At 42.4% G+C, this 26977-nt stretch overlaps 1 protein-coding gene across 1 annotated transcript in view; it reads left to right on the forward strand.

Moving 5' to 3' along the window:
- cdhr1a (cadherin-related family member 1a) overlaps positions 1-26977 on the forward strand; it is a gene marked incomplete at both ends in the record, with an annotated part of 275718 nt that overhangs the window by 230922 nt on the left and 17819 nt on the right. The window contains 6 exons of the mRNA XM_079511863.1: positions 21069-21159; positions 22511-22656; positions 23513-23563; positions 24387-24476; positions 24780-24866; positions 26550-26666. Of these exons, the coding sequence (XP_079367989.1) occupies positions 21069-21159; positions 22511-22656; positions 23513-23563; positions 24387-24476; positions 24780-24866; positions 26550-26666 (582 nt within the window). The remainder of the gene's footprint in view (positions 1-21068; positions 21160-22510; positions 22657-23512; positions 23564-24386; positions 24477-24779; positions 24867-26549; positions 26667-26977) is intronic.

Raw genomic sequence — 26977 nt, forward strand, 5'->3', positions numbered from 1 at the left:
GCAGGTAAAATATTTGCGCTTTGTGACAGTATAGCCATCATACTCGGCTCCAATATTGACGTCCATATGAGAACGTTTTTAAGAGCTGCACAGTACTGTAGTGACTTTTAGTTTTTACTACTGACTCTTGACCTTCATGGATTCTGGTGAGATTGCACATGGACTATTCTCCATATGCAGACCGCGGCCATCTTACCATATAAGTTAATGGCAAGGTGCTACCTAGGTGCAACTTCCCATTGGCAGCCCATTCATCCAAGTCCTATCTGATTGTATTACACAATGTCAAACTCACCAACATTGCAGCTGTACGGAAAGCTTGAATTATTCTCTTGTCTTTCTATCCTCAAAGTGTTTGTTTCATAAAAATCCACTGGAGACATGTTATGAGCTACTTTGTGTCCTTGCAGGTGATTCTTTTTCTAAGTGCTGGAGTTTGGAAGTGCTCGTTAGATATCACTCAACTGCCCTGCCCTGCGAGTGCTTCCAAACTGATGGCAAAATGGCCGCGGTCTGCAAAAGGTCAATACTAGGATCAGTTTTGCATTCAAGTAAAAGTATCAATACTGCAATGTAGAACTACTCTGTTACAAGTAAAAGTCTGGAATTCAAAATGTACTTAAGTAAAAGTACAAAAGTATTGGCATGAAAATGTGCTTAAAGTACTCACTGCTGTGATCTCTAGAAGACCCTCGGTCGGGCTGTGACAAGCTGGTAGTGTGTGCAGGCTGGGTGGTGTCTGTGATCGTATTACCCAACCCACTAGAGTGTGTGTTTCTACTCAAACTGTCATTGATCTCATTCTGACCTCGGACAAATCCAGAATCTCCAAGAAAGGTGTTATTGTATGCGGGCTTAGTGATCATTTCATGATATTCTGTACCCGCAAAAAACAAAAACCAAAGTCTGGCTGCCACAAAGCAGTCATATCAAGGGACCTCAAAACGTACTCTAGTGAGGCCTTTAACCAAGAATTGGAGAGTCTGGATTGGTCCGATGAGCTTAACAGCACACTTGTCGAAGAAGCTTGGCTTGGTTTCAAAACCAAATTTACATCAGTACTGAACTACATGGCTCCTCTGAGAACCATCAGGGTCAAAACCCGCTCGGAGCCATGGATGAATTCGGACATAATGACTGCAACGAATGCCAGAGACAAAAAATGCTCTGAATTTCTAAAATGCAAGTCAAAGCTTGCCAAGCGCTTCAACAGGGGTCTCCAAGCTCAGCTGGACAACCTAAAAACCCAACGAAACAGGCTAAGAAATAATGTTACTGCCATGATCAAATCCGCCAAAAGTAACTTCATTAATAATAAAGCTGAGGAAAACAAAAACAATCCTCGAGAGCTCTGGAAGCTACTCAACAACCAGGTTTTCAAACATAAACATTAAAGCGAACAACACTCTCTTCACTGACAAGCTTGATGTGGCCAACTACTTGAACATCTTCTTTACAAACATATCAACAACGCTGGTTAACAATCTGCCCTCCCACTCTGGGCTCTTTGGTGTAGAGCACATTAAAACCTTCTACAGAAACCTAGGTGTTTGTAAAGACGATTTTAAATTAGTTATGGTAACAACTGATGAGGTACTTAAGAAACTGAGTGCCCTCCAACCCCACAAGGCCACTGGCCATGACAATATTCCCTCCAAATTTCTCAGAGACTCAGCCATCTCTATAGCTCCAATCATCACCCACATAGTAAACCTCTCCATCAAACAGGGACAGGTCCCCCTAGATTTCAAACTGGCCAAAGTAACCCCCCTGCACAAGAAAGGGAGTAAATTAGACCCCGGCAACTACCGCCCTATTTCTATTCTAAGCTCCATCTCGAAAGTGATGGAAAAAATAGTCTATGAACAGGTTGAAAAGTATCTTGCCACTAATAAATTATTGTACGAGTTCCAATCTGGCTTCAGAACATCCCACTCCACTGACACATGCCTTCTCTATTTGAGCGACCACATCAAACAAGAGGTGGACGCTGGCAAATACTGCGGCATGGTCATGCTGGACCTCCAAAAGGCTTTTGACACAGTGAACCACTCCATACTGGTTAACAAGCTAAAAGCAATTGGTTTCGATAGCACATCAGTGAGCTGGATGCAATCCTACCTGGAGGGGAGAGCACAGATGGTGGAAGTGAACGGAACACTGTCCCCCCCCCTCCCAGTGAGCTGTGGCGTTCCACAAGGAAGCATACTAGGTCCTCTACTGTTCCTAATATATGTTAACGACATGACTTCAGCTTGTGACTGCAACTTGTTCCTGTTCGCAGATGACTCGGCACTGCTGGTCTCGGACAGGGACAAACTGCAGGTTGAAAATGCCCTCAGCTCTGAACTCGGTAGAATCTGCACCTGGCTCGCTGATAACAAACTATCTTTACACCTGGGAAAAACTGAATCCATTCTCTTTGGATCTAATAGTAATCTCAGCAAGGCAAATGGCTTCTTGGTTAGAGTGGGTGACAATGTTATCACACGTAAAGATGAAATTACCTACCTAGGTTCCATCCTGGAGGCTAATCTTTCCGGTGATAAAATGGCCACCAACGTAATCAAAAAAGTCAACCAAAGAACAAGATTCCTTTACAGGATCTCCTCACTGGTCGACAAAAACACCTTGAAGACCTTAACAGGAGCCCTTGTACAAGGCTTCTTTGACTATGCATGCACCTCCTGGTACCACAGCACCTCAAAGGCCCTTAAAACTAGGCTCCAGACCTCCCAAAACAAACTGGTCAGGCTCCTACTTGGCCTCACCCCCCGAACCCACCTCACCCCTGCCCACTTTGACAGACTGGCATGGCTTAGGGTCGGCGACAGAGTACAGCATCTTGCAATGGGTCTGGTCCACAAGATTCGATACTCCACCAAGATACCCATGTACCTGTGTAGATACTTCCTTAATGTTAACGAAGTCCACACCCACAACACCAGAGGGAGTGCAACGAATCATGTTCAACCCAGATTCGGCACAAACAAGGGACTAAATTATTTTCGCTCCTATGCCACCAAAACGCCCTACCAACAGTCATTAAGACATGCGAATCCCTTGACTCCTTCAAAACCGCTCTCAAAGGGCACCTACGGATGGCTGCAATTCGAAACTGGCCCCCGTAAAATCTGAATCCACCCCCACCGCCCCCCCCTTTTTTCCCCTCACTGTATATGTTTCTTTTCCCTTTTTACCTCCATTATGATGAATTCCTGTACTGTTCTTTGTCTATATAGAAGTGTCTATTTGTACGTCTCTAAATGTTTTGATGAATTGAACATGGTGGACCCTGTTGTAAACAAGTGTAATGCTTAATTGGGTCGTCCACTCACAGTTAACAGCCTTTGTATTGAGTTTGTGCTTGAAATGTACTGTAATTCTGCAAACTGTTAATAAAATTTTCAATCAATCAATCAATCAATCTCTAGAAGACCCTCGGTCGGGCTGTGACAAGCTGACCAGTGTGTGCAGGCTGGGTGGTGTCTGTGATCTCTAGAAGACCCTCGGTCGGGCTGTGACAAGCTGACCAGTGTGTGCAGGCTGGGTGGTGTCTGTGATCTCTAGAAGACCCTCGGTCGGGCTGTGACAAGCTGGTAGTGTGTGCAGGCTGGGTGGTGTCTGTGATCTCTAGAAGACCCTCGGTCGGGCTGTGACAAGCTGGTAGTGTGTGCAGGCTGGGTGGTGTCTGTGTGACAAGCTGGTAGTGTGTGCAGGCTGGGTGGTGTCTGTGTGACAAGCTGGTAGTGTGTGCAGGCTGGGTGGTGTCTGTGTGACAATCCAGTTGAAGTATTCCTTTGGTACGACGGCGGGCCCGGGAGAACAATAACGTGACACAGAAGACAGTATCACGCTATAGGTTCACAAAGTTTATTACACAGACAGGGAATATACAGTATATAGTGCTGGATCATAGTGACGTGACGGCAAGATATATGAGACATAGAAACATGACATGATAATGACAAGGCTGACCTCACTGGCGACCAGTGTTTTGGCAGAACATTTTGATTTTAGTTTTAGTCATAGTCTCTTGAATAGTTTTCATTTAGTGTTAGTCACATTTTAGTCACATGGAATGTTTAAGTGTTAGTCTAGTTTTAGTCGACTAAATGTCATAAGATTTTAGTCGACTAAATCTACAGTTCATTTAGTCGACTAAAATGTATTTTGGCGGGCCTTGATCTTGTCGTAATGACTGATTTTACACTTGCTGAAAATAGCCGATCTACAAGCTCATAATGCGTCGCAGCGTGACGTGTTGTGAGCTTGTAGATCTGCTATTTTCAGCAAGCAACCTAGTGTAAAATGACTTATACTGGATCTCTTGTCCACTAGACCCCTTCCTAGTATTTTAGCTTTTAGCTGTTGACGAAATTGTCAATACATTTAGTCTTAGTTTTAGTCATCATAGCTTAGTTTTCATTTAGTTACCATTTACTTTTCGTCAGTGAAAAAAGGTAGTCGACGAACATTTTTTGTCTTAGTTTTAGTCGACAAAAACAACACTGCTGACGACATCTAGCAGATGCCTCGTATCTATAAAGTACAATGCAGGGCTGTATACTATCACATATCAAGTACATGCATAAACACTGTATATACACTCAAGTTTAAGTACCGTACACAGACTTCATTAGATGTACAAGGACGACTCATAACACGCATGCAGAATGTCCCATTTCAAGTTTTCAAATGTATACAAATATTTTGAAAATAGCAGGCTCACAATGCATCACATCCAAACTAAAGTGACACATTGTGAGCTTGTTGATCGGCTATTTTCAAATGGCCGAAATGTATATAAGGTAGGGCTGAAGTGTTTAATGTATGTTTTGTAATAATAATCAAAGTAGTAACTAAAGTTTTCAAATAAATGTAATGGGGTAAATGGAGAATATTTGCCCGTTAGTCTGTCTTTTCTCTCTCTCTCTCTCTCTCTCTCTCTCTCTCTCTCTCTCTCTCTCTCTCTCTCTCTCTCTCTCTCTCTCTCTCTCTCTCTCCTCTCTCTCCTCTCTCTCCTCTCTCTCTCCTCCCTCTCTCTCTCTCTCTCTCTCTCTCTCTCTCTCTCTCTCTCTCTCTCTCTCTCTCTCCTCTCTCTCCTCTCTCTCCTCTCTCTCTCTCCTCCCTCTCTCTCTCTCCTCTCTCTCTCTCTATAGGCTACTGTTGTTTCCATGGCTCCTGCATTTCCCTCCAGGGATGAATAAAGGTTTATTCTATGTTAATTCAACTGCCTAAACTGTTATATTCTCAGGGTGTTATACAGTGTATTGTGATTGTAATGTAAAATAGCAGCTGTCTAACACACCATACATATGATTTGCATGATTGCTTTTTACACAGCATCCAGCCAATCAGTATATGATTGACTGGTCCCATACTATAAGATTATGCTGTGCCAAATCTACGTTTAATACTTATGTTTAAGCATTCATTCGTAAAACAGTTTGTGATTGTAAACCTGAGAATTGAGAACCTACGGTCATTATGTCACACCAGGCCTTCTTAAGAGCATTGTATACAAGGAGGGTGGGGAAGTCAGCAGGCGGCCATTCATTTCAATTCAAAGGGGCTTTATTTGGCATGAGGAAACATTACATTTACATTTACGTTGACAAAGTAAATGTAACGCAACCGAGCCCCAACCCCTGACCCACACATAGCTTATCACCCAGCCCTCGACAAACACCTCTCCATTCCATCGATTGTGTGTATTAGCCAGTGGTGGAAAGTAACTAATTACTTAAGTATAGGCCTACTGTACTTAAGTACAATTTTGAGGCATTTGTAGTTTACTTGACTCGTATTTCTAATTCCCAATACTTTTACTTCTACTGCTACATCTTGGATCCAAATATTGTACTTTTACTCCACTACATATATTTGAAAACTTTTGTGACCAGTTACTTTGTAGATTTTGATTATTATAATTTTTTTTATGGAGGGACAGACAGTAGGCTGACAGGAAATGGGGAGAGAGATGGGGGGTGACATGCAGTAAAGGCCGTCGGGATCGGGAGTCGAACCCACGGCACACTGCCAGACTGGATTACCAGCCAAGGTGCCTGGACCGCTGAGCCACGGCCCAGGCCTAGATTTTGATTATTATCACAAAACATATCATATCATCCCATTTCAGCCATTTGAAAATAGCCGATCTACAAGCGACACATTGCGGTCCAGGCACCTTGGCTGGTAATCCAGTCTGGCAGTGTGCCGCGGGTTCGACTCCCGATCCCGACGGCCTTTACTGCATGTCATCCCCCCATCTCTCTCCCCATTTCCTGTCAGCCTACTGTCTCTGTCCCTCTATAAAAAAATAATAAAATAAAAGGCGAAAGCCAAAAAAAAAACGTAATAAAATAATAAAAAAAGAATGTATGGGGCACACAATTGACAGGTGTGTTGCGATTGGTGTGGGGTTATTGATCACACCACCTGCCAATTGGTAGAAAAAAGGAAGTTTTCATATTTTCAGTCCAGCAGACCAGCAGTCATTTCAGATCCCGCCTCGTCGCTGACATGTTGTCCATGTGAATCTCGTGGAAAAGTGGCGATATTTTACTTAACCCACGTTTTCTGCCAGAACTTTCAAATGGATATGAAACTAGAGAACAATATCTGACTCCATTGCACTCCAAGTCTTATAGGAATTCATTATTGGGTGAGTACACACGCGGTGCTACAAATTTAAATGCCGACGAGGTCAGTCTGCTAACCGTGCGCGGATAGGACCGATCTATGGCTGTGTATTTGGAATACATGAAATGTATGTAAAATCACAGACATTCTAGGGCTAACAAGTTCATCGATTGGCATGCATACTTTCTCAATAGACCAGGGCCGTGTATTTGCTGAATAGTGTATAGTTTTTAATTCATATTCTTTTTTTGTCATCAAAGTGTTTTATTATTTTTCTTTTATTCATATTTTTGGGGCATGAATAAGACAAACATTAAAAGTCCATAGACTTGGCTGCCACATGACGTCACATTGCAAAGCCAGGCGTTGTTGGGGATTGGTAAAAACGCTGGCAGTGGTGGATGAATTACTTAATTTAATTCCCAGCAGTGATTGTGTTAAGAGCAGGACTACACTAAAATATTAGACAGTTCTTGAATGTTGTGTTAAATATATCAGCTGAATCCACTCAGAACTTAAATTTAACTACAAAAGACTGGAAATGTTTTTCTCAAGTCTGCACTGGTGTCTCTTCAAGCCACTTGACTCATTGAAACTCTTGTCACACTGTTTACAGTAGTATGGTTTTTCACCAGTGTGGAGACGCAGGTGTCTCTTCAAGGCACCTAACACACTGAAACTCTTGTCACACTGTTGACAGTGGTATGGTTTTTCTCCTGAGTGGATACGCTGGTGTGTCTGTAGATTGATTGATTGATTGAAACACTTGTCACACTGTTTACAGTAGTATGGTTTTTCTCCAGTATGGAGACGCAGGTGTGTCTTCAGATTTCCTAACCTACTGAAATTCTTGTCACACTTTTTACATTGGTAAGGTTTTTCCCCAGTGTGGATAAACTGGTGTCTCTTCAAGGCACCTAACACACTGAAACTCTTGTCACACTGTTGACAGTGGTATGGTTTTTCTCCTGAGTGGATACGCTGGTGTGTCTGTAGATTGATTGATTGATTGAAACACTTGTCACACTGTTTACAGTAGTATGGTTTTTCTCCAGTGTGGAGACGCAGGTGTGTCTTCAGATTACCTAACATACTGAAATTCTTGTCACACTTTTTACATTGGTAAGGTTTTTCCCCAGTGTGGACAAACTGGTGTCTCTTCAAGCCACGTAACACACTGAAACTCTTGTCACACTGTTGACAATGGTATGGTTTCTCTCCTGCAGAGTGGATACGCTGGTGTGCCTTTAGATTGATTGATTGATTGAAACTCTTGTCACACTTTTTACAGCGGTATGGTTTTTCCCCAGTGTGGATACGATGGTGGTTCTTCAGATGACCTGACATAGTGAAACTCTTGTCACAATATTGACAGCGGTATGGTTTTTCCCCAGTGTGGATAAACTGGTGTCTCTTCAGACTACCTGAGTCAGTGAAACTCTTGTCACACTGTGGACAGTGGTATGGTTTTTCCCCTGAGTGGAGACGCCGGTGTGCCCTCAGATTACTTGACATATTGAAACTCTTGTCACATTGTTGAGAGGTGAAGGTTTTTCCTGTGTAACTAGGCTGATTGGGTTCATCTGTGTCTCTTTGTTTCTGGCTGATTACAGAGCAGTTAATTTACCGACAGGCTGCTGAGGCGATCTGTTCGTTCCTCAGTGTTTGGCAGTTTGGCTTCATGTGTTCATGGAGGAAGGTGGGGCACCGACATACAGTATGGACACTCACTCAGAACAGGAGACCTGAGTCTGGAAATATAAATAGACTGTGATGGGGATGAGACTTCTAGGTTCCTCTATTGGGGTTGGACAATATGTTAATACTATATCACTCTCTCCCGCTTCTCTCTGTCTCTCTTCACTCACTCTCGCTGTCTGTTAGAAGCCAAAAACAAACATCTATACATCATTGAGATGAAGTGAAAGTCTAAAGACAATTTGCATCTTATGTAGGCTGGCCAGGAACTGAGGTCTGACATCACACACAACATAAACTGTTGCAGTGCAAGTCTAGAAATGAAGACATCACCATGACGACAGTGATGGATCATAATCCCCATACATGGGGAAAGACCCCATATATTGTGCCCAGGTCTCATGACTATCACTATGACATCATCAGGGATGATAGTAAATCAGGGATCATAATCATAGTAAATGCGACCTGATGTCGCAATTAAGCCCATATATGGAGATCCCTGATGTCATCAATATTAGTATATGGGTATATGTTAGAACCTGTTCTGACATTCCATATGTTGATCCTTCCCCATCCATTCTTCCTCTTCGATGTCTCCCTTTTGACTGATATCTGTCCATTTAAACTCTAGACGGGCCTGCCCCAAAGTTATTTGTGCAGCCCTGCCTGGCAGCCTGGCGAAAACTAGAGTTCTCAACAGGCCCGCAATTAAGACCCTGCCCTACCTGGGCCCTCATCAAACCCTGTACACTCAAGACACTGCCCCCGCTGCCACCCTTAGATCTCCATATATGGAGCTGACCTGTTCTGACATTCCATAATTGATCTGACCTCATCAAACCCTGTACAGTGTACACTCAAGACACGCTCCATAGGGCCAGTGCACGCGACCTCGCCCTCAGGCATCTTACTGGTTATACTGAAGTCTGTTTCTGTCACTGCACAGTGTGAATTCATACTGTTTCACCTCAGACATCTGTGTCTCAGATCCACACTTTCTTCCCTTCCATATTGAATATGAGGTGTTTCAAAACCAACCAAGTTCTCACTTTGAGAACCACTGCCATAGAGCAACAAATGATGGACATTTAAGTTATTATGGTCTACTGCATTGTAGTGTACTCTACTGTAACTGTTCATAAACTCCTGTACATCACGATGGCCCCTCCTACGGTATGTCCAGCTTTTGGTTTATGTGCTAACACAATTAAACATTGTCCTACCCAAACATGAAATGCCATTGACATTGAATGGACAATGTTGAGTGTTCATGTAAACACAAACGTTGCGTAACACAAACATTGAAGACGAAGGTGAGGACGCAAATTGTGATTGGCCGGAATGAGATGATGTATGATGATGTACGATGATAAGAGCACCCCTCACTTCACACGGGTGTGATTTTTATACTACATTTTATACTACATTCTAACTTAATGTACTGTACCCATAAAGTCACTTTATTGTATGCCCCTGTTTACTATTATGTGAAGATTTGTTTTATAAATATTAGGCCTATTTTTTATATTCGTATTATGTGGGATCTATGCTATATCATTCTACGCAGTTGTATGTTGTCTGAACACCTATAGTGAAACATAAATAAATCAATTAAAACAATTATGAGTTTATGTACAGTACCAATACATTTAAACACATTTGTGGAACATAAATGTGCAATACTTCTGTTAATAAGGTGTTAAATAGCATATGTTCTGATAACCATTGCTATAGGCTAGAGTGTTTTTGCTCAGTAAGTCTCTCCAGTCCAACTCATTAGTAAACACATTTCAGTTGGGAGTGGGACACCAACTTTATCCAATCAGGAGAGGGAATTCATGCAGGATACATGATAATGAACGAGGGAAATTAGAAATGATGACACAAAGAAATGAGCAGACAAAATTGGAAAAACTAAAATTGAAGCTGATTAATGGGTACTCTGTCCTGAATGGATAACATTGGCAACCCACCTGAAAATGTATTGATTTGTTTTATTAAAAGAGTTGGAGAGACATGGGGGAGGGAGGGGGGAGACCCCTGTCACCGAACAAGCAAGCTACCGATTGTCCAAGTCAGCCACTACTAATGTATACCACTTGGGGGCAGCAGTTTACAACATTACAGTGCAGTGTACTGTAGCTCATGCCAACAAAGCTCATTTGAATTGAATTGAAAATCTAATGAGCTTCTGTAGATAGAGGGCTCTGCTCTCCGAGTGGTGTAGCCTACATTTACCGTAGTACTACTAGTACACAATATAGGCCTTTATAAGTGCTTTGTCCACCCACTGCAGGATTGTACTGCATTTCATGTAAGTCATTCATAATCTTAAATGATTCACATGATCTTAAAATCTTAAATGTCCAATCACTATTTGCTAATTTAAGTCAACAGGCAGTCAGGCAGATATATAAAGCCAATATTAATTTAAAATGCTAAAAGACTTATATGCTGCATCATTTGTAAATAATCTAATGTCATGATTGATAATAAATACATCTTTGATTCATGTAGTTAAAAAGTGAAAAAGGGGGGGCAATATGAGTCTCCAGAAAAAAAGACCCTCATGGTTCATTGAGGGGGTTAAGGGACTTAAGCGAGAGTGTATAAATGGATTAACCAAATGGACTCACTGTACAAAAACATAATTTGAACATGCAGTTTCAGATGGGGGGTCTATGTTTTAGAACCACTATAATTGTCTCCACCAGGCCGAAGGCATGGATGCCAACGATGAACCTCTGCCCCACATTTTCCAGAACGGCCTGTTATAGCGCCACCATGAGGCAGCTTTTCACATTTCTTACCTAAAACTGCACCGATCTGCGTGAAACGTTGCATGCACACTCCCTAGAGGCCAAGGACAAACCGTTGACCTGCATTTTCCGCATCTGCCTTTTATAGCGCCACCAGGAGGCCGACTTTTGTAAAACACATTTTTTGATATTACTCCTCCAGATTCTGTCCAAAAATCTCACAAATCGTTACACACTATCTCTATGGTCATGTGCTCAAGTCGGATCTGTCCAATATTTCATATTCCATCCTAATTGGCTATAATTAGCTTTCACAGTTCAAATCATGAACGCAGCATGCAATTTACGTGAAATCTTTCACACCTTTTTCTTACTAGGCTGAGGAATATATCCCACCCTTTTCACATTGGCCTGTTATAGCGCCACCAACAGGTTGATTTTTGCAAAACACATTTTTGGAACAAAATGCCTCAAAAACATGTTTATATTAATCCTAAACATTTTGCCAAACATCTCACACAGTCCTATGCTCCTGGTGGAGACCTGTGCCCAGCAGGGCACTTTTTCTAGTTTAAAATAAAACAGGCTTCGGTTTCAGGAGTTGTTAAAGCCTTCTAGTTTCTCTTTCCTTCAAAGAAGACTGTTCTTTAATGTGGTTGTCATTCCAGTATACCACGCAGGGTTTCAATCATCACATGATGACAACATGATCCAGTGATTGGAGGCTACCTGTTGCCATGCACTGTTGCCATGGTCACTCCTGTATAGGCAGTGGTGGAAAACGTGCTCAAATGTTTTACTTATAAGGACAACTTCACCACTTTTGAACCTACCTTCATATAATTGGTCCTGTCATAAAATGCCACCATTATTTTTGTTCTACTCGGTCTCTGTCTCATGGGAGGGCTGTGGCAGTGGTGGAAAAAGTACTCAATTATTTTACTTAAGTAAAAGTACCAATACTGTAATTTAGAACTACTTTGTTTACAAGTAAAAGTACGGAATTGAAAATGTACTTGTGTAAAAGTATTGGCATCAACCTGTACTTAAAGTACTAAAAGTAAAAGTACTCATTGTGCAGAATGTGTAAAGTTCAAAATGTGTACAAAATCTATTGAAAATAGCGGATCTACAAGCTCACAATGCTTCGCAACGCGACGCATTGTGAGCTTGTAGATCGGCTATTTTCAAATGGCCAAAATGTATAGAGTTGAAGTGGTTAATGTATGTTTTCTAATCAAAATTAAAATCTCCAAAGTAACTAGTAACTAAAGTTTTCAAATAATTGTAGTGGAGTAAGTACAAATACCTCAAAATTGTACTTAAGTACAGTTACTTTCCACCACTGGGCTGTGGGCAGTTCAGAAACCCGTCCAAAAGTGACATCGTCGCTGGGGAATCCAATTAAGCGAATAGAAACGTCAGGCTTTCTATTTCTGATAAGTTGCAATGCGATAATGGAAGCAATAGTTCTCACGAGAATACAAATCGAAATATATTTTTTAAATCTTGTTCCATTTTAAATTTGTGAACAGAACTTTGGACTAGTTCAATTCAATTCAATAGAGCTTTGTTGGCATGAGAACACAAACGTTTGCATTGCCAAAGCAAGTACAATACAATAAGTTCATGTAGAAAGTGAATTTTCCCAACACTGGAATTTTGGCTGGTTGAAGACCAAGTGTGCTGTGGCATTCTGAATCAATTGGAGAGGCTTAAGTAATAAGTACACATGCTGGGAGGACAGTAAGGAAAGAGTTACAATAACCACGTTTGTTTTGACTGATGACTTGATAAGGAGCTGGGCTGACTCCTGGGTGCAAGAAAGGGTCTAATAATCCTTCGAATGTTATAGTGTGAACCTACAGGATGGAGTGACCGCTGTAATGTGTGTGTTTGAACGAGAGCTGACTGTCCAGGTGGTTCGTGACCAATGGTTCGTGGCTGTTGTTGGAACCGAAGTCACCAAGGCGTTGTCTATATGGAAATAGTTAGCTCCTGCATGGAGCAGGACTTAGCTGGGAAGAAGAGAAGCTCAGTCTTGTCTGGGTTCAGCTTGAGGTGGTTAGAAGACATCCACTGTGAGATGTCAGCCGCCTGGCTGACATCTCACAGTGATGCAGTGATGCAGTGATGCGCTCTTCCACCTGAGTAGCAGAGGGCGCGGGGGGGGGCTCATGAAATGAAAATACTATTTTTATACAACTTGTACTGTAAATGGTGAGATTAAAAAGAGTGACCTACTTTGGGGGTGGTGAAATGATAAAAATAAGGCAGGCACACATTCCCAAACCAAGTGGGTGCTGGATCCTAAGTGACAAAGAAACACATAAAATCGAACACACCAAATATGCAGGAAATGCAAATGAAAGATCCCTTTAATGGGAGCTATCATTTGGTGTGTGGATCTTTCTGCTTTAGGGGTGGACCAGGTACAAATAAAATCCAAGCTCAACCCCTGGCGAAGCCCGCCAAAATTGAATTTAGGAGCTCACAATGCGCTGCATTGTTGTGAGCTTGTAGATCGACTATTTTCACCAAATGTTTACCACAGTCAGAATAGGCACGGTATAGTGTTGCAATGTGGCTAAGCTTTTAAGTTTTCATTTTAAACATTCTCTGAATGTTTTCGCTGTTTTCATATAAACCGTAACATTGCTTTTTCACATATCCAGATAGATATCTGTGGCCGTGCACCATGGGCATGCACGTGGCAGACAGTAGGCTACCTGTGGATGTGCATGTGACCGCGCACCATTGTACATGCCAGTGTTGATTTCGTCGACTAAAACGACAAAAGTTATTCGACTACCTTTTTTCACAGACGAAAACTAAATAAAAAAATATATTGACAATCCCATCAACAGATAAAAACTAGACTAAAATGTTATAGGGAGGGATAGCCTGGATCCAGCCCAAAGACCCCGCCCAGTCTGAACGCTACAGTCTGATAATCAGGCTAAGGGAGGGACTAGTGGAGAAGAGATATAGAACTAAAAGACAAATCATTTTTTGTTTGGTTGGGCTCCGGTGTTGCGCTCTGAAAATAGCCGATCTAAAAGCTCACAACTTGTAGAGCTTGAATAGATCGGCTAGTTTCAGCATGCAACCGCGTGCGCAAAAAAACTAAAATATTTGACGACACAATCAACTGTAGATTTAATACTAGACCAATTTTACAATTTACAATTTAGGCATTTAGCAGACGCTCTTAATCCAGAGCGACTTACAATAAGCAAGAACAAAAAGCATGGGAATACATCACATATGTAAAAAAGCATTTATCGCGAAACATGCGTAAGCTAAGAACGTGACTAGAACATATCTATATAATGACACTATACATATAAACTATAACTAGAACATATCTATATAATGACACTATACATATAAACTACACATATATGCTATACTATGCTGTACATATATGCTATGAAGTGCTATGACTACTATACACTATATACTATGAAGTGCTATGACTACATACAATGCACTTATTGTGCTGTCTACATGACATGCTATAAGTCTGTTTCAAATGCTATATAAGTCTAAGAAGTGCTGTCTAAGGGGGGTAGGGTAAGTGCTATGGGCCATGATGGAGTCTGAAAAGGTGGGTTTTCAGACTACGGCGGAAGATCGGGAGTGATGCTGCAGTTCTGATTGCAACGGGAAGTGCATTCCACAGTTTTGGGGCCAGAAGGGAGAAGAGTTTGGGACGTGTGGAGCGTTGTCCCGGCGTTTTTAGTGAGGGTACTTCCAGCTTCCCTGCGTTGGCTGATCTGAGTGCGCGGGAGGGTTTGTAGGGTTCAATCATGCTGGCAAGATATGGGGGAGCCATACCTTTGGTTGCTTTAAATGCCAACATCAGAGTTTTGTATTCTGTGCGGGCAGCGACCGGGAGCCAGTGCAGGGAGCGGAGCAGGGGGGAGACATGTGAGAATTTTGGCTGGTTGAAGACCAAGCGAGCTGCGGCATTTTGGATCAGTTGGAGAGGCTTCAGTGCACATGCCGGTAGGCCAGTAAGGAGAGAGTTACAATAGTCAAGTTTTGACAGGACTGTTGTCTGGATTAGGAGCTAGGATGATTCCTGGGTGAGGAACGGTCTAATTCGTCGTATGTTATAGAGTGTGAACCTACAGGATCGAGTGACAGCTGTGATGTGAGTTTTGAACGAGAGCTGACTGTCCAGGACAACACCAAGGTTCCTGGCTGTTGGGACAGACGTTACCAGGGCGTTGTCTACGGAAATAGTTAGCTCCCGCATCGGGCAGGACTTAGCTGGGAAGAAGAGAAGCTCAGTCTTGTCTGGGTTCAGCTTGAGGTGGTTGGAGGACATCCACTGTGAGATGTCAGCCAGGCAAGCAGTGATGCGCTCTTCCACCTGGGTGGCAGAGGGGGGGAAGGATAGAAACAGTTGTGTGTCATCGGCATAACAGTGATAGGATATATTGTGAGCAGAGATGATAGTGCCAAGGGATTTAGTGTACAGTGAGAAAAGGAGGGGACCAAGTACAGATCCCTGTGGGACCCCAGTTTGGAGGGTTCGGGGGGATGATAACAGACCTTTCCAGGAGACCTGGTAGGTCCGGTCGGTGAGGTAAGAGGAGAACCACTTTAGTGCCGTCCCGCCGATGCCTAGATCCGCTAGGGTGTCTAGGAGCAGCTGGTGGTTCACTGTGTCAAATGCTGCTGATAGGTCTAGGAGAATCAGGACTGCGGAGTGGGAAGCAGCCTGGGCAGCATGTAGTGCTTCTGTGACTGCCAGCAGGGCAGTTTCTGTGGAGTGGGCCTTTTTGAATCCGGACTGGTTGGGATCCAGCAGGTTGTTATGTGAGAGATGGAGAGAGAGCTGGTTGGAGACAACACGTTCAATGCTTTTTGATAGAAATGAAAGGAGTGATACCGGTCTGTAGTTCTTGACATCTGAGGGGTCAAGGGTTGGTTTCTTGAGGAGTGGTGTTACTCTGGCTGACTTGAGGGCAGATGGGACGCAGCCTGAGGTTACTGAGGTGTTGATGATGGAGGTGATGAAGGGGAGCAGATCAGGTGCGATGGTCTGGAAGATTGGAGACGGGACAGGGTCGAGAGGACAGGTGGTAGGTCTAGTGGAAGTCACTAGTTGTAGGACCTCGTCTGGGGAAAGAGGAGAGAAGGAGGACATGCATGGTGTGTTGGGGTTAGTGTTGGTTGAGTCAGATGCCACTTTATGGGGGAGAGGGGGGAAGGAGCTGCTGATATCGTCAACCTTCTTCTCGAAGTAGTTGACAAAAACATCAGCAGTGAGGGATGAAGGTTGGGTGGGGGGAGGGGGCTTAAGGAGGGAGGAGAAAGTGGAGAAGAGCTTCCTTGGGTTAGAAGTACAGGATTGGATTTTGGTGTGGTAGAAAGAGGTTTTAGCAGTGGTTAGTGAGAGGGAGAAGGCAGAGAGGAGTGAGTGAAAGTGGGATAGGTCATCAGGTAGCTTTGTCTTGCGCCACTTCCTTTCGGCTGCTCTTAGAGGTGTTCGTTCAGATCTGAGAGTTTCAGATAACCAGGGAGCCGGTGGACATGAGCGAGCTGGCCTGGATGAGAGCGGGCAGTGTTGGTCGAATGCAGATGAGATAGAGGAGAGGAAGGATGAGGTTGCAGAGTCAGGTGAGAGAGAGAGGAAGGACTCCAGGGAGGGTAGAGAGGAGAGAATAGAGGATGAGAGGGAGGAGAGGTTTAGGGATTTGAGATTGCGTCGGGTGGTGACGTTAGGAGGGTTAGTGGGTTTAGGCGGGAGGGTGGAGAGAGAGAGGGAGAAGGCTATGAAGTGGTGGTCAGACCTAATTAACGGAGTAACAGAGAGTGTAGAGGGAGAGCAGGCTCTGGAGAACACAAGGTCCAAAACATTACCAGCCTTGTGAGTGGGAGGGGAGGGAGATAGTGAGAGGTCAAATGAGGCCAGAAGGGATGTAACGGGAAGATACTTCTCTGCTGTAGGTAGGTTGAAATCGCCCAGTAGGATCAGGGGGGTGCCATCTTCTGGAAATGAACTAATCAGGGAATCTAGTTCTTCCAGGAAGTTCCCAAGAGTTCCTGGGGGGCGATAGAGCACAATGAGGGTGAGGGGGACTGGTTGTGATATTGAGATAGCATGGAATTCAAATGTGGACAGAGAAAGGTGAGAGAGATTTAAGACACGGAAGTTCCATTTGGGGGACATTAGTAGTCCTGTGCCACCCCCTGCACCTGTTGGGCGAGGGGTGTGGGTAAACTTGTGGGAAACAGAGAGGGCGGCCGGGGTTGAAGTGTTGTCTGGGGTAATCCAGGTTTCAGTCAGAGCAAGGAAATGCAGAGACTTGAGGGAGGCGTGGCCTGAGATGAATTCAGGCATTTTCTTTTTGGTAGCTGCATGGCAGTTCCAGAGGCCTCCCTCCACCACCATGTGGTGACTGGGTGAACGAGCTGGATAGATGAGATTTGAGGGATTTCTGAGACGGGGGAAGTAGTGACTAGGACGGCATGAGGGGGAAAGTATGGGGATGGTGGGAAAACACATTGTACAGAGAAAAATAGGTAATATATATATATAGTGCTAGTAATAATAGAACAAAAAACCGTAGTAATAATGATAATAATAATAATAATAATAATACAAATGTGTGTGAGTGAGGGTCAAGGCAGTGGTGACCAAAACTGAAAGTTTTCAGATGACTAAATATTATGACTAAAACTAAATAAAAATGTTGCTGTCAAAAACAACAACACCGTGCACCAAGGTGTGTGTGCGTGTGTCTCCTCATGCACAAACAGGCCCTGTGCATTACAAGATGAGCAGGGATTAGAGCACAGTGGGTTAATCTGGAGGCCATCTGCCAGCGGCACAAGAATTAAACGTGAAACCACCACTGCCTTGACCCTCACTCACACACACACACACACACACACACACACACACACACACACACACACACACACACACACACACACACACACACACACACACACACACACACACACACACACACACACACACACACACACTCTGATCATCTCTAGAGCAGTGGTTCTCAAACCATTTTTAATGTCAAGGATCCCCAAATTAATTTACAGTACATTTGGTCCCCGCAGACCCCGATCTGTTTCAGGCCTATATTCCAAATGGCTGGATCGACCCCCATGGGCGCTCCGGGATGTTTTGAAACTATAGCTGATTTACAAGCTGAACAACGAGTCCCATCTCAACACATTATTGTGAGCTTTATAGATCGGCCATCTTCAAATAGCCTATATGTAATTTATATAGGTGTTTCACTATCAAGGACAACACCACCAAATGAGGACGTTTAACATATTGTATTATTAATGAAAAGAAGAATGCATGAAACGATGAAGGAAACGAATAACGAACAGAACGAAGATGAGCCACGACGGGTCATCTGGCCATCCAGCTGGTCATTGTGTCATTTAAGCTGAGGTGGGGAGGCTTCGGGGATCCGCCGTAGCTCCCAGGCACGACTAATCCCCCTTAGGGACTTGTAAAAAGGAGAGGTTAGAGAGGGAGTAGGATGAGAATTAGGGTGGGGGGATATCGAAAGTGAGGACAGAGGGAGAACCGTGCATGGGTTGGATGGGCTTTCATATACAGGTGGAGGTGACCCCGATTGGAGGTGGCTTGATAGGAGGTGGAGGTAGCTGCGTTGGAGGTGTGGTCCTGCTCCTGAAATTCAGCTATGAGCTCCATAAAGTATAGTGTTTAAACTGATGCTATTAACACATTTTGCTGGGGCCCCCCCTAGCTGGAACCTGCCCAATGACCCCACTTTGAGAACCATTGGACTAGGGCAGTGGTTTTCAACCAGTGGTCCGGGGACCACCAGTGGTCCTTGGGGGGGGGGGGTTCCAGGTGCATGGTAGGCTTTATATAAGTACAACATTCGAGTACCTTTCCACCACTTTAGCCCTCGTGGCTCTGAGTAGGGCGTCTAATTGCTAAATAAATATAAAAACAGTCTACAAATATTATACTTTTTATTCTTTGCTGCGGGCAGCTCTTGAATCTTTACTGGCTCATGGAGGTCAGTCATATATACGTTTGATTAATACCACTGGGATTATGAATTAGATTTTGTTTTGAATATGAAAAAAAACGCGCTGCAAAGGTTCATTTATGTGTGTAAACCCTCTTGCACGCGACATTGTAGAGCTTCAAACCGTTGTCTTGAGCAGATTAACTTTTCTTTTTCATAATACTGTATGCGTGAGTTCAGTTTTTTGTTCAGATGACAGCCACTGACTGTATAGTGTGCACGTGCACACGTGCACACACACACACACACACACACACACACACACACACACACACACACACACACACACACACACACACACACACACACACACACACACACACACACACACACACACACCCCCCCCCCCCCCCCCTCTGGTAAATCTGCATCTGATACCTCTCATGTCATGACATTACAATATTAAGTTGCCATCAACTGTAGTTTAGTCAAGTGGTATTTAAGACTTTGTCGCACAATTATGTGGTGCTAAAAAGCTCACAATGCATCGCCATGTGTTTTCGACTATAATAAAATACACCAAAAAAAAAGTGATGAGTTATCAATCGATTATTATCATCTTATCCAATTATTTCTATAATAATAGATTAATTTGATTAATCAGTGCACCACACTATACAGCCAGCTCCTGTGGATTGGCGGAAGGAGCTCCCATGCAGTTGGACTGATAAGTGAGTCTCCTTCCACAGCTAAGAGGTGTCATATTGGATTAGCTTGTCTAAGCATCTGCCTCAAGCAGCCGTTCCTTGTTTTCTCTCCACCAGAAGGTGAACCTCATGAGCAGTGACGAGCCTCCACTCCGCGGTGGAGCCCTAGAGTCTTCATGGTGCCATTCATTCATTCATTCATTCCATGACCAACGTTCTTTAGGATGAAGAATGTCAAGAAATTACATTATGCATTGCTTTTCATTCTAGTGCACGTCTGCTTTGGTAAGTGGTCATCACCTCTTAAAATTCTTATAATGGCTATCGTTGCTGTGATGGGACTGAGAGAGTGCCGTGCAATTAAATATCAAAGAGCATTACTACGATTGTATAACATGTTTGTTTTATGACTTTTTGTTTTTGTCTTTCCTTGCTTCCTTTCGTCATGCATGTCATCCGCTCTGCATTGATGCTTCCCATATCCCACAGTCACATGTGAGTGCCTTGCTTGAAATTCCCACTGGATTTAATTTCATATATTAATTTAATGGGCCTTCAGCATTTTATGTAGGCTAATTATGTCATAGCAATGGCATACAGTATACAATGGTATAATGACGATTATAATGATGTATTATTTCAAAGAGGAAATGCCATCCCGATTTCTAGCATTGAATAGATCTCTGACCTATGTATAGAGTAGATATTTTTGGACTGTGACGTAACCCAACTTGTAATCCTGATCTGGGAAGCACGGGTGTTATAAGTGCAATAGCCAGCTTTGTGTATAGCCATTGTGAAAGGTTCAAATGCAATTGGAATGTGCAATTTCATATCTGATAATGTCATGTTGTGGTGATGCATGGGCATTAAGATGTAATACTAATCAGTGGTGTAAAGTAACTTCGTATACATAGAAAACATACATTAACCATGTCAGCCCTATATACATTTCGGCCATTTGAATATTTCAGATCTACAAGCTCTGAGCTTGACAATTTTCAAAATACTTTTTACACATTTCGAACTTGTGAAATGGGTCATTCTACAATAAGAGTACTTTTACTTTTAGTAGGCTACTTTAAGTAAATTTTTATGCCAATACTTTCTTACTTGTAGTCGAGTACATTTTGAATACGGGACTTCTACTTGTAACAGAGTACACATACATCTACATTGCAGTATTTACTTAAGTAAAACTTTTCTGTACTTTTTACACCACTGATACTAATTTAGCTTAGTTGCGTCTGTCCACAGTACAGGCAGACTTTGCCCCCTATTTCTTTGACAATGGACCCTACAGCCACCACGGGAACCTGGCGCTGTTCAGCCTGTCTGAGGACACGCCTGTCGGTGAGAACCAACCAATCAACAACCTTATTGATTGACTGACGTTTCTATTGATATTATATTTGTATCAATACCTGTATCAACAGAATAATTGTCTAGAGTTTATTCCCATTGAGGGCCTTTGAGTGCAAATATCAATACACACTTTCATACAATTTCCAACTTACAAGACAACAGAACATAGCAAAAAAAAACAGTACATTGCACATTTGAACCCTACAACTCAACTAATTGGTGGTTGTAATAAGTCCAGCTGGTATTCAGCCAGCTCTTTTTGGGGGGCTTTAACAATATAGTTAATTGACTTATTAAAGGCCTTCCCCTTTTTACTTATTATGTTTGTATTTTGTTATTGAGCACACACACCACAGGATGCCCTTATTGTCTAGACTGGCAGGTGGTATGGCGCGCTCCCAGACGCACATTAGCATGTTGGTCTGGAGGTCACAACTGACAATGTGGTGTGAGGTCAGTGCAGGTGAGGTGCAGCTGTCCGTCAGACAGGGTTAAAATGCCACCATCTGTTTACGTTGTGGATATTTTTCCACCTGAAACCTTCTAGAACAGCTGTTTTCAACCACCAGTGGTCCAGGTGGTCCTCATGGTAAATGATGGAAAGTTGGTAGCTAACTGCATGGACCCTAACTCTTGAGAGTGTAAGAGTTAAATTATTGTTAAACTTCTGCATTACTTCATTTACAAGAATCCACACAATTAGAGCATGTAGAAGAATTGTTATTTTGATCAACGTTTGCCTGTTGTGAGTGTTGTCTCTACTAATGGTATATATCAACATCAATAGAGCATGGAATTGTGGACAAAATCTTATCCAACAATAACAAAATATTCTTTAATTTTGAGTCTGAGAGGCTAAATGTCATCAAATTGTGATCCGTGGCTCAAATGCCAAATAAATAATGGGCCTTGTTTTGTTTGAGTTTACATTATTACCAGAACAACCCCTGAAGGGGAAGGTACGTAATGAAAAGAAAACTCATGAAGTGAAAATAGCCGACGGATCTATACAACGGTACCGTATGTGTTGTGAGCTTGTAATAGATCTAGGAGCCATTTTAGAAAAACTTTTAAAGTATACGTTCTCATGCCGTTCTGGGTTCCCAGCCAGGACTCGTGGTTAGTAGCCACAATTTGGATTCTGACTTCTGAGAACCTTATCTGAAACTTGAGTTATAGCGTGTGGAAAAAAGAACACGGACCCTTGAAGTTCATACGTAAAATGTATTATTATTAAATATTAAAGTGCATTTCCACACGTGGTTCAAGTGGTACATTTCTGCATGGTTTGAATAACATGAATGATGATAATAATAATAACGCTATTTTCCTCCATTAGGCACACACATCTATACTCTCAATGGAACAGACCCTGAAGGAGAGGAGGTGAGGTACGGTGTGGCCTTTGAACCAGGTTCCAAAGAATACTTCAGAGTTGACCCTGAATCTGGAAACATTACCTTGGTGGACAAGCTGGATAGAGAGGTAATTATTACCACTAATTTCTAATTATCACCTACTGTAGGCAACAGAAGAGACAACACACTGATCGTCCCAAGATGATGATCCAAGTTTAAGAGACCGTTTCCCAAACAATGGGTCGAGACTCGAGACCCATTTGTGGGTCACGGGCACAAACGTATTGGTCCCTTTAATATTTTATTTCCTACATTTTGTTTTGAATTATTTTTATTTCAAAAACATTTTCAAAAATTATGTTTTTTTGTGATTTCATTAAGAAATCAAAGAAAATTCTAAAGAAATTCCATAAATTACAAAACGAATGTTTAAGAAGTAGCCAATAGCCAATCTACAAGCTACGGTGCGAAGCAACGCGTTATGAGCTGTAGATCTGCTATTTTCACTAGTTTGGTTCCCGGGCAAACATCTAATTTCTCTTTTGGGTCTTCAGCTAAAAGGTTTGGGAACCAGAACCACTGATCTAAGATATGTGGGAGATCATCACCAATCCTGTATACTGGATGTGCTGGCTCCTAAATTGGTGGTTCTCAAAGTGGGGTCCAGGGACCCCTGCAGGGATCTAAGTTATTGATAGTTAGGAACCAAAGGGACCCTTACTGGTCTGTAACTCTGCACAAATGGAACCAAATTATGTTATGTTTTCATTTGAGCTTAGACAATTGGAAAATATTTTTTAATTTAGGTCTATTTGGAATTTGTAGTTTCATAATATATTGTTTATTTAAAAGTGTGGTACTGATGTTCTTATTGCATTGTCAGCAAAGCGATTCAATAGAAAATAAACAAATAATGAACAAGAGATGCTCTATTTGGTCCTGCAGAATCGAATCAAATATGTTTCTCTTTTGTCTCACTTCAGAAAGAGGATTCTATTGAAGTTCTTGTCAGCATCACAGATGGGAAAAGCAAGGTACAGCATGGGATTATATAGGCCTACAGAACCATTCAACTTTTGAAAAAATAAATACATAGGATATATATATGTTAAATCAGACACAGCCCAAATAGAGATTCTCTATTGCATAACATTTTTTATGTTAGCCCACTATACCAGTCGACTTATAGACAACATTTGGCCAATATCCTTAGTCGGGGGACAGCCCTATGAGTATCATCATGTTTGTATTCCTCTTAGTCGGGGACAGCCCTATGAGTATCATCATGTTTGTATTCCTCTTAGTCGGGGGACAGCCCTATGAGTATCATCATGTTTGTATTCCTCTTAGTCGGGGGACAGCCCTATGAGTATCATCATGTTTGTATTCCTCTTAGTCGGGGACAGCCCTATGAGTATCATCATGTTTGTATTCCTCTTAGTCGGGGACAGCCCTATGAGTATCATCATGTTTGTATTCCTCTTAGTCGGGGACAGCCCTATGAGTATCATCATGTTTGTATTCCTCTTAGTCGGGGACAGCCCTATGAGTATCATCATGTTTGTATTCCTCTTAGTCGGGGGACAGCCCTATGAGTATCATCATGTTTGTATTCCTCTTAGTCGGGGACAGCCCTATGAGTATCATCATGTTTGTATTCCTCTTAGTCGGGGACAGCCCTATGAGTATCATCATGTTTGTATTCCTCTTAGTCGGGGACAGCCCTATGAGTATCATCATGTTTGTATTCCTCTTAGTCGGGGACAGCCCTATGAGTATCATCATGTTTGTATTCCTCTTAGTCGGGGGACAGCCCTATGAGTAGGCCTATCATCATGTTTGTATTCCTCTTTCCAGGTTGTGGAAAGAGTCACAGTGTTTGTAATGGACGCAAACGATGAAAGACCCGAGTTCCAAAACTTGCCTGGAATCGTTGACGTCCTGGAAGTAAGTCAGTCCATACAGTAACATTTTACTATTTCATTTTCGTCAGTGAAAAAAGGTATACAGTCGAACGTCTTTCGTCATAGTTTTAATGACATATTTTAGTCTAGTTTGTATTTGCTGACAAAATTGTCAATATAGACTTAGTTTTAGTCATCATAGCTTAGTTCTTATTTAGTTTTTGTCAGTGAAAAAAAAGTAGTCAGCGAACATCTTTCGCCATAGTTTTAGTCTACGATATCAACACTATAGTGTGTTTGCGTTTGCCGTTCTCACCCAGATGATTTCTTCCGTTGCTCATTCCAGACGGCGGAACCTGGCAGCAGCATCTGTAAGGTAGAGGCCATCGACAGAGACACCGGCTCTGGAGGCTCCGTCACGTACTTCCTCCAGGTATACTGTGACTATAGGGATGGGCAGTGGTGGGAAAAAAAGTATCAATACTGCAATGTAGAACAACTCCGTTACAAGTTTCGTCCGGAATTCCAAATGCACTTGAGTGAAAGTACAAAAGTGTTGGCATCAAAATGTACTTAAAGTACCAAAAGTAGAAAGTACTCACTATGCAGATTGTCCCGTTTCAAGTTTTCAAAATGTATAAAAAATATTTTGAAAATAGCCGATCTACAAGCTCACAATGTGTCGCATCGCAGCACATTGTTAGCTTGTAGATCTGCTATTTTCAAAAAGGGCGAAATGTATGGGCTGAAGTGGGTAATGTATGTTTTGTAAAATGAATCAAAGTAACTAGTAACTAAAGTTTTCAACTAAACGTAGTGGAGTAAAAGTACAATATTGGCCTCTGAGATGTAGTGGAGTAGAAGTAAAAGTATTGGAAATTGGAAAGACTCAAGAAAAAGTACAAATACCTCAAAATTACAATAGTGTACTTAGTTAAATGTACTTAGTTACTTTACACCACTAGGGACGGGACCATAATTATTGTTACCATATTATCGCTTATCATGCTAAAAATGAAAGAAGAGAAAAGCTCACAATAATTGTATTGTGAAATTGTCCCTTGTCATTACATGATGAATTAGCTTTTGTTGCGCTGCGAACTCAGTACCACTTAAACCCGTCTTGATAAAAGACCTGTAAAGAGTGCATTTGGTAAGCCCTAATTTCACTCTACGCAAATTGTTTTGCCAAATAATAGCAGATCTCCAAGCTCACGCGTTGTGAGCTTGACCAGTTGCAAGGTTAATCTGGGCATAAAATAAAATAAAAATAAAAACAACAAAGGTAATGATAATGAGACAAGCATCAATTTAGCCCATGTGTGCGCGGCATTTGCATGTATAATCGACATGAGGCGCCCGGGGGATTAAACTCACAATTACATTTGTGTTGATGTATTGAGAGGCTTAGCATGCCGCTTTGGCGAGGGTGACAGGGAGCCGTAGTTTTGCACTTTGGGCTATTAGGACCAAATAACAGCTGGGATGGAGTGACCGTGACGCACGCCACATCTGGCCTGCGACGGCTTTCACCTGCCCGCACTGTCCTTGGGCATACTGTACATATGGGCTCTTTGCATTCCAAACAACAGAGAGGGTTATGGCCTATATGGGACTTACAGTATATATACTGTATACAGGATGTGGCCTATAATTCATCTGGCTCTTGAGTGCATGTTTTGTCGAAATGTACGACCATCTGACCACTTTTCATTATGGCTCACGTGAGTGACAAGGACAGGCTTTTTTTTTTACCCTCTGACCCCTGTTGTTGTGTTCATCTGTGTTTTGAGCTTTTAAACAGTGGTGGAAAGTAACTAAGTACATTTACTTTGAGGTATTTGTACTTTACGTGATTACAATTACCAATACTTTTACTTCTACTCCACTACATCTCAGAGGCAAATATTGTGAGTAGGCCTACTTTTCCTTTGGTACCTTAAGTACATTGCCACTACTTTTGTACTTTTACTCAAGTACAATTCCAGACTTTTACTTGTAACAGAGTATTTCTACATTGCGGTATTGGAACTTTTACTTAAGTAAAACAAATGTGCGTACTTTTCCCACCACTGCTTTTGAAATGCCTTGTTTTGTTTGGCCTCTGTTCTCCCAGAGTTCGCAGTCTGGTGTGTTCGCCATGGACAGACACAGCGGCGTCCTTCGCATTAAACCCGGGGAGATGCTGGACTACGAGAAATCCAAGACACACTTTGTCACTGTGATCGCCAAGGTAATGGTTGTATGATTGTATCACATCACGTCATATAGAGACCTGTCATTAGACCGACAACCTACCTCAAACTCAAAAGTCCTCAAGCCTCCCAATCTTCAAGTCAGGAGGCCACAGCAGGTTAGTTCCCCTTAGTCCAAAAGCTCTGTATGGATTCAGAGCTAATTAAACCCTCAGAAATGTTCCTTGACCAAACTTTTCTTCTTCAGATCTCAAAGTTTTCCAGACCCACTACTCTGTGGTTTATCAATTCCTGATTCTGGTTTAGTATTGGCCTTAAAAGAGTCTCTTTGACAAACCACCATCAAACA

This window comes from Electrona antarctica (assembly GCF_951216825.1).
Source record: "Electrona antarctica genome assembly, chromosome: 10".
Taxonomy (NCBI): domain Eukaryota; kingdom Metazoa; phylum Chordata; class Actinopteri; order Myctophiformes; family Myctophidae; genus Electrona; species Electrona antarctica.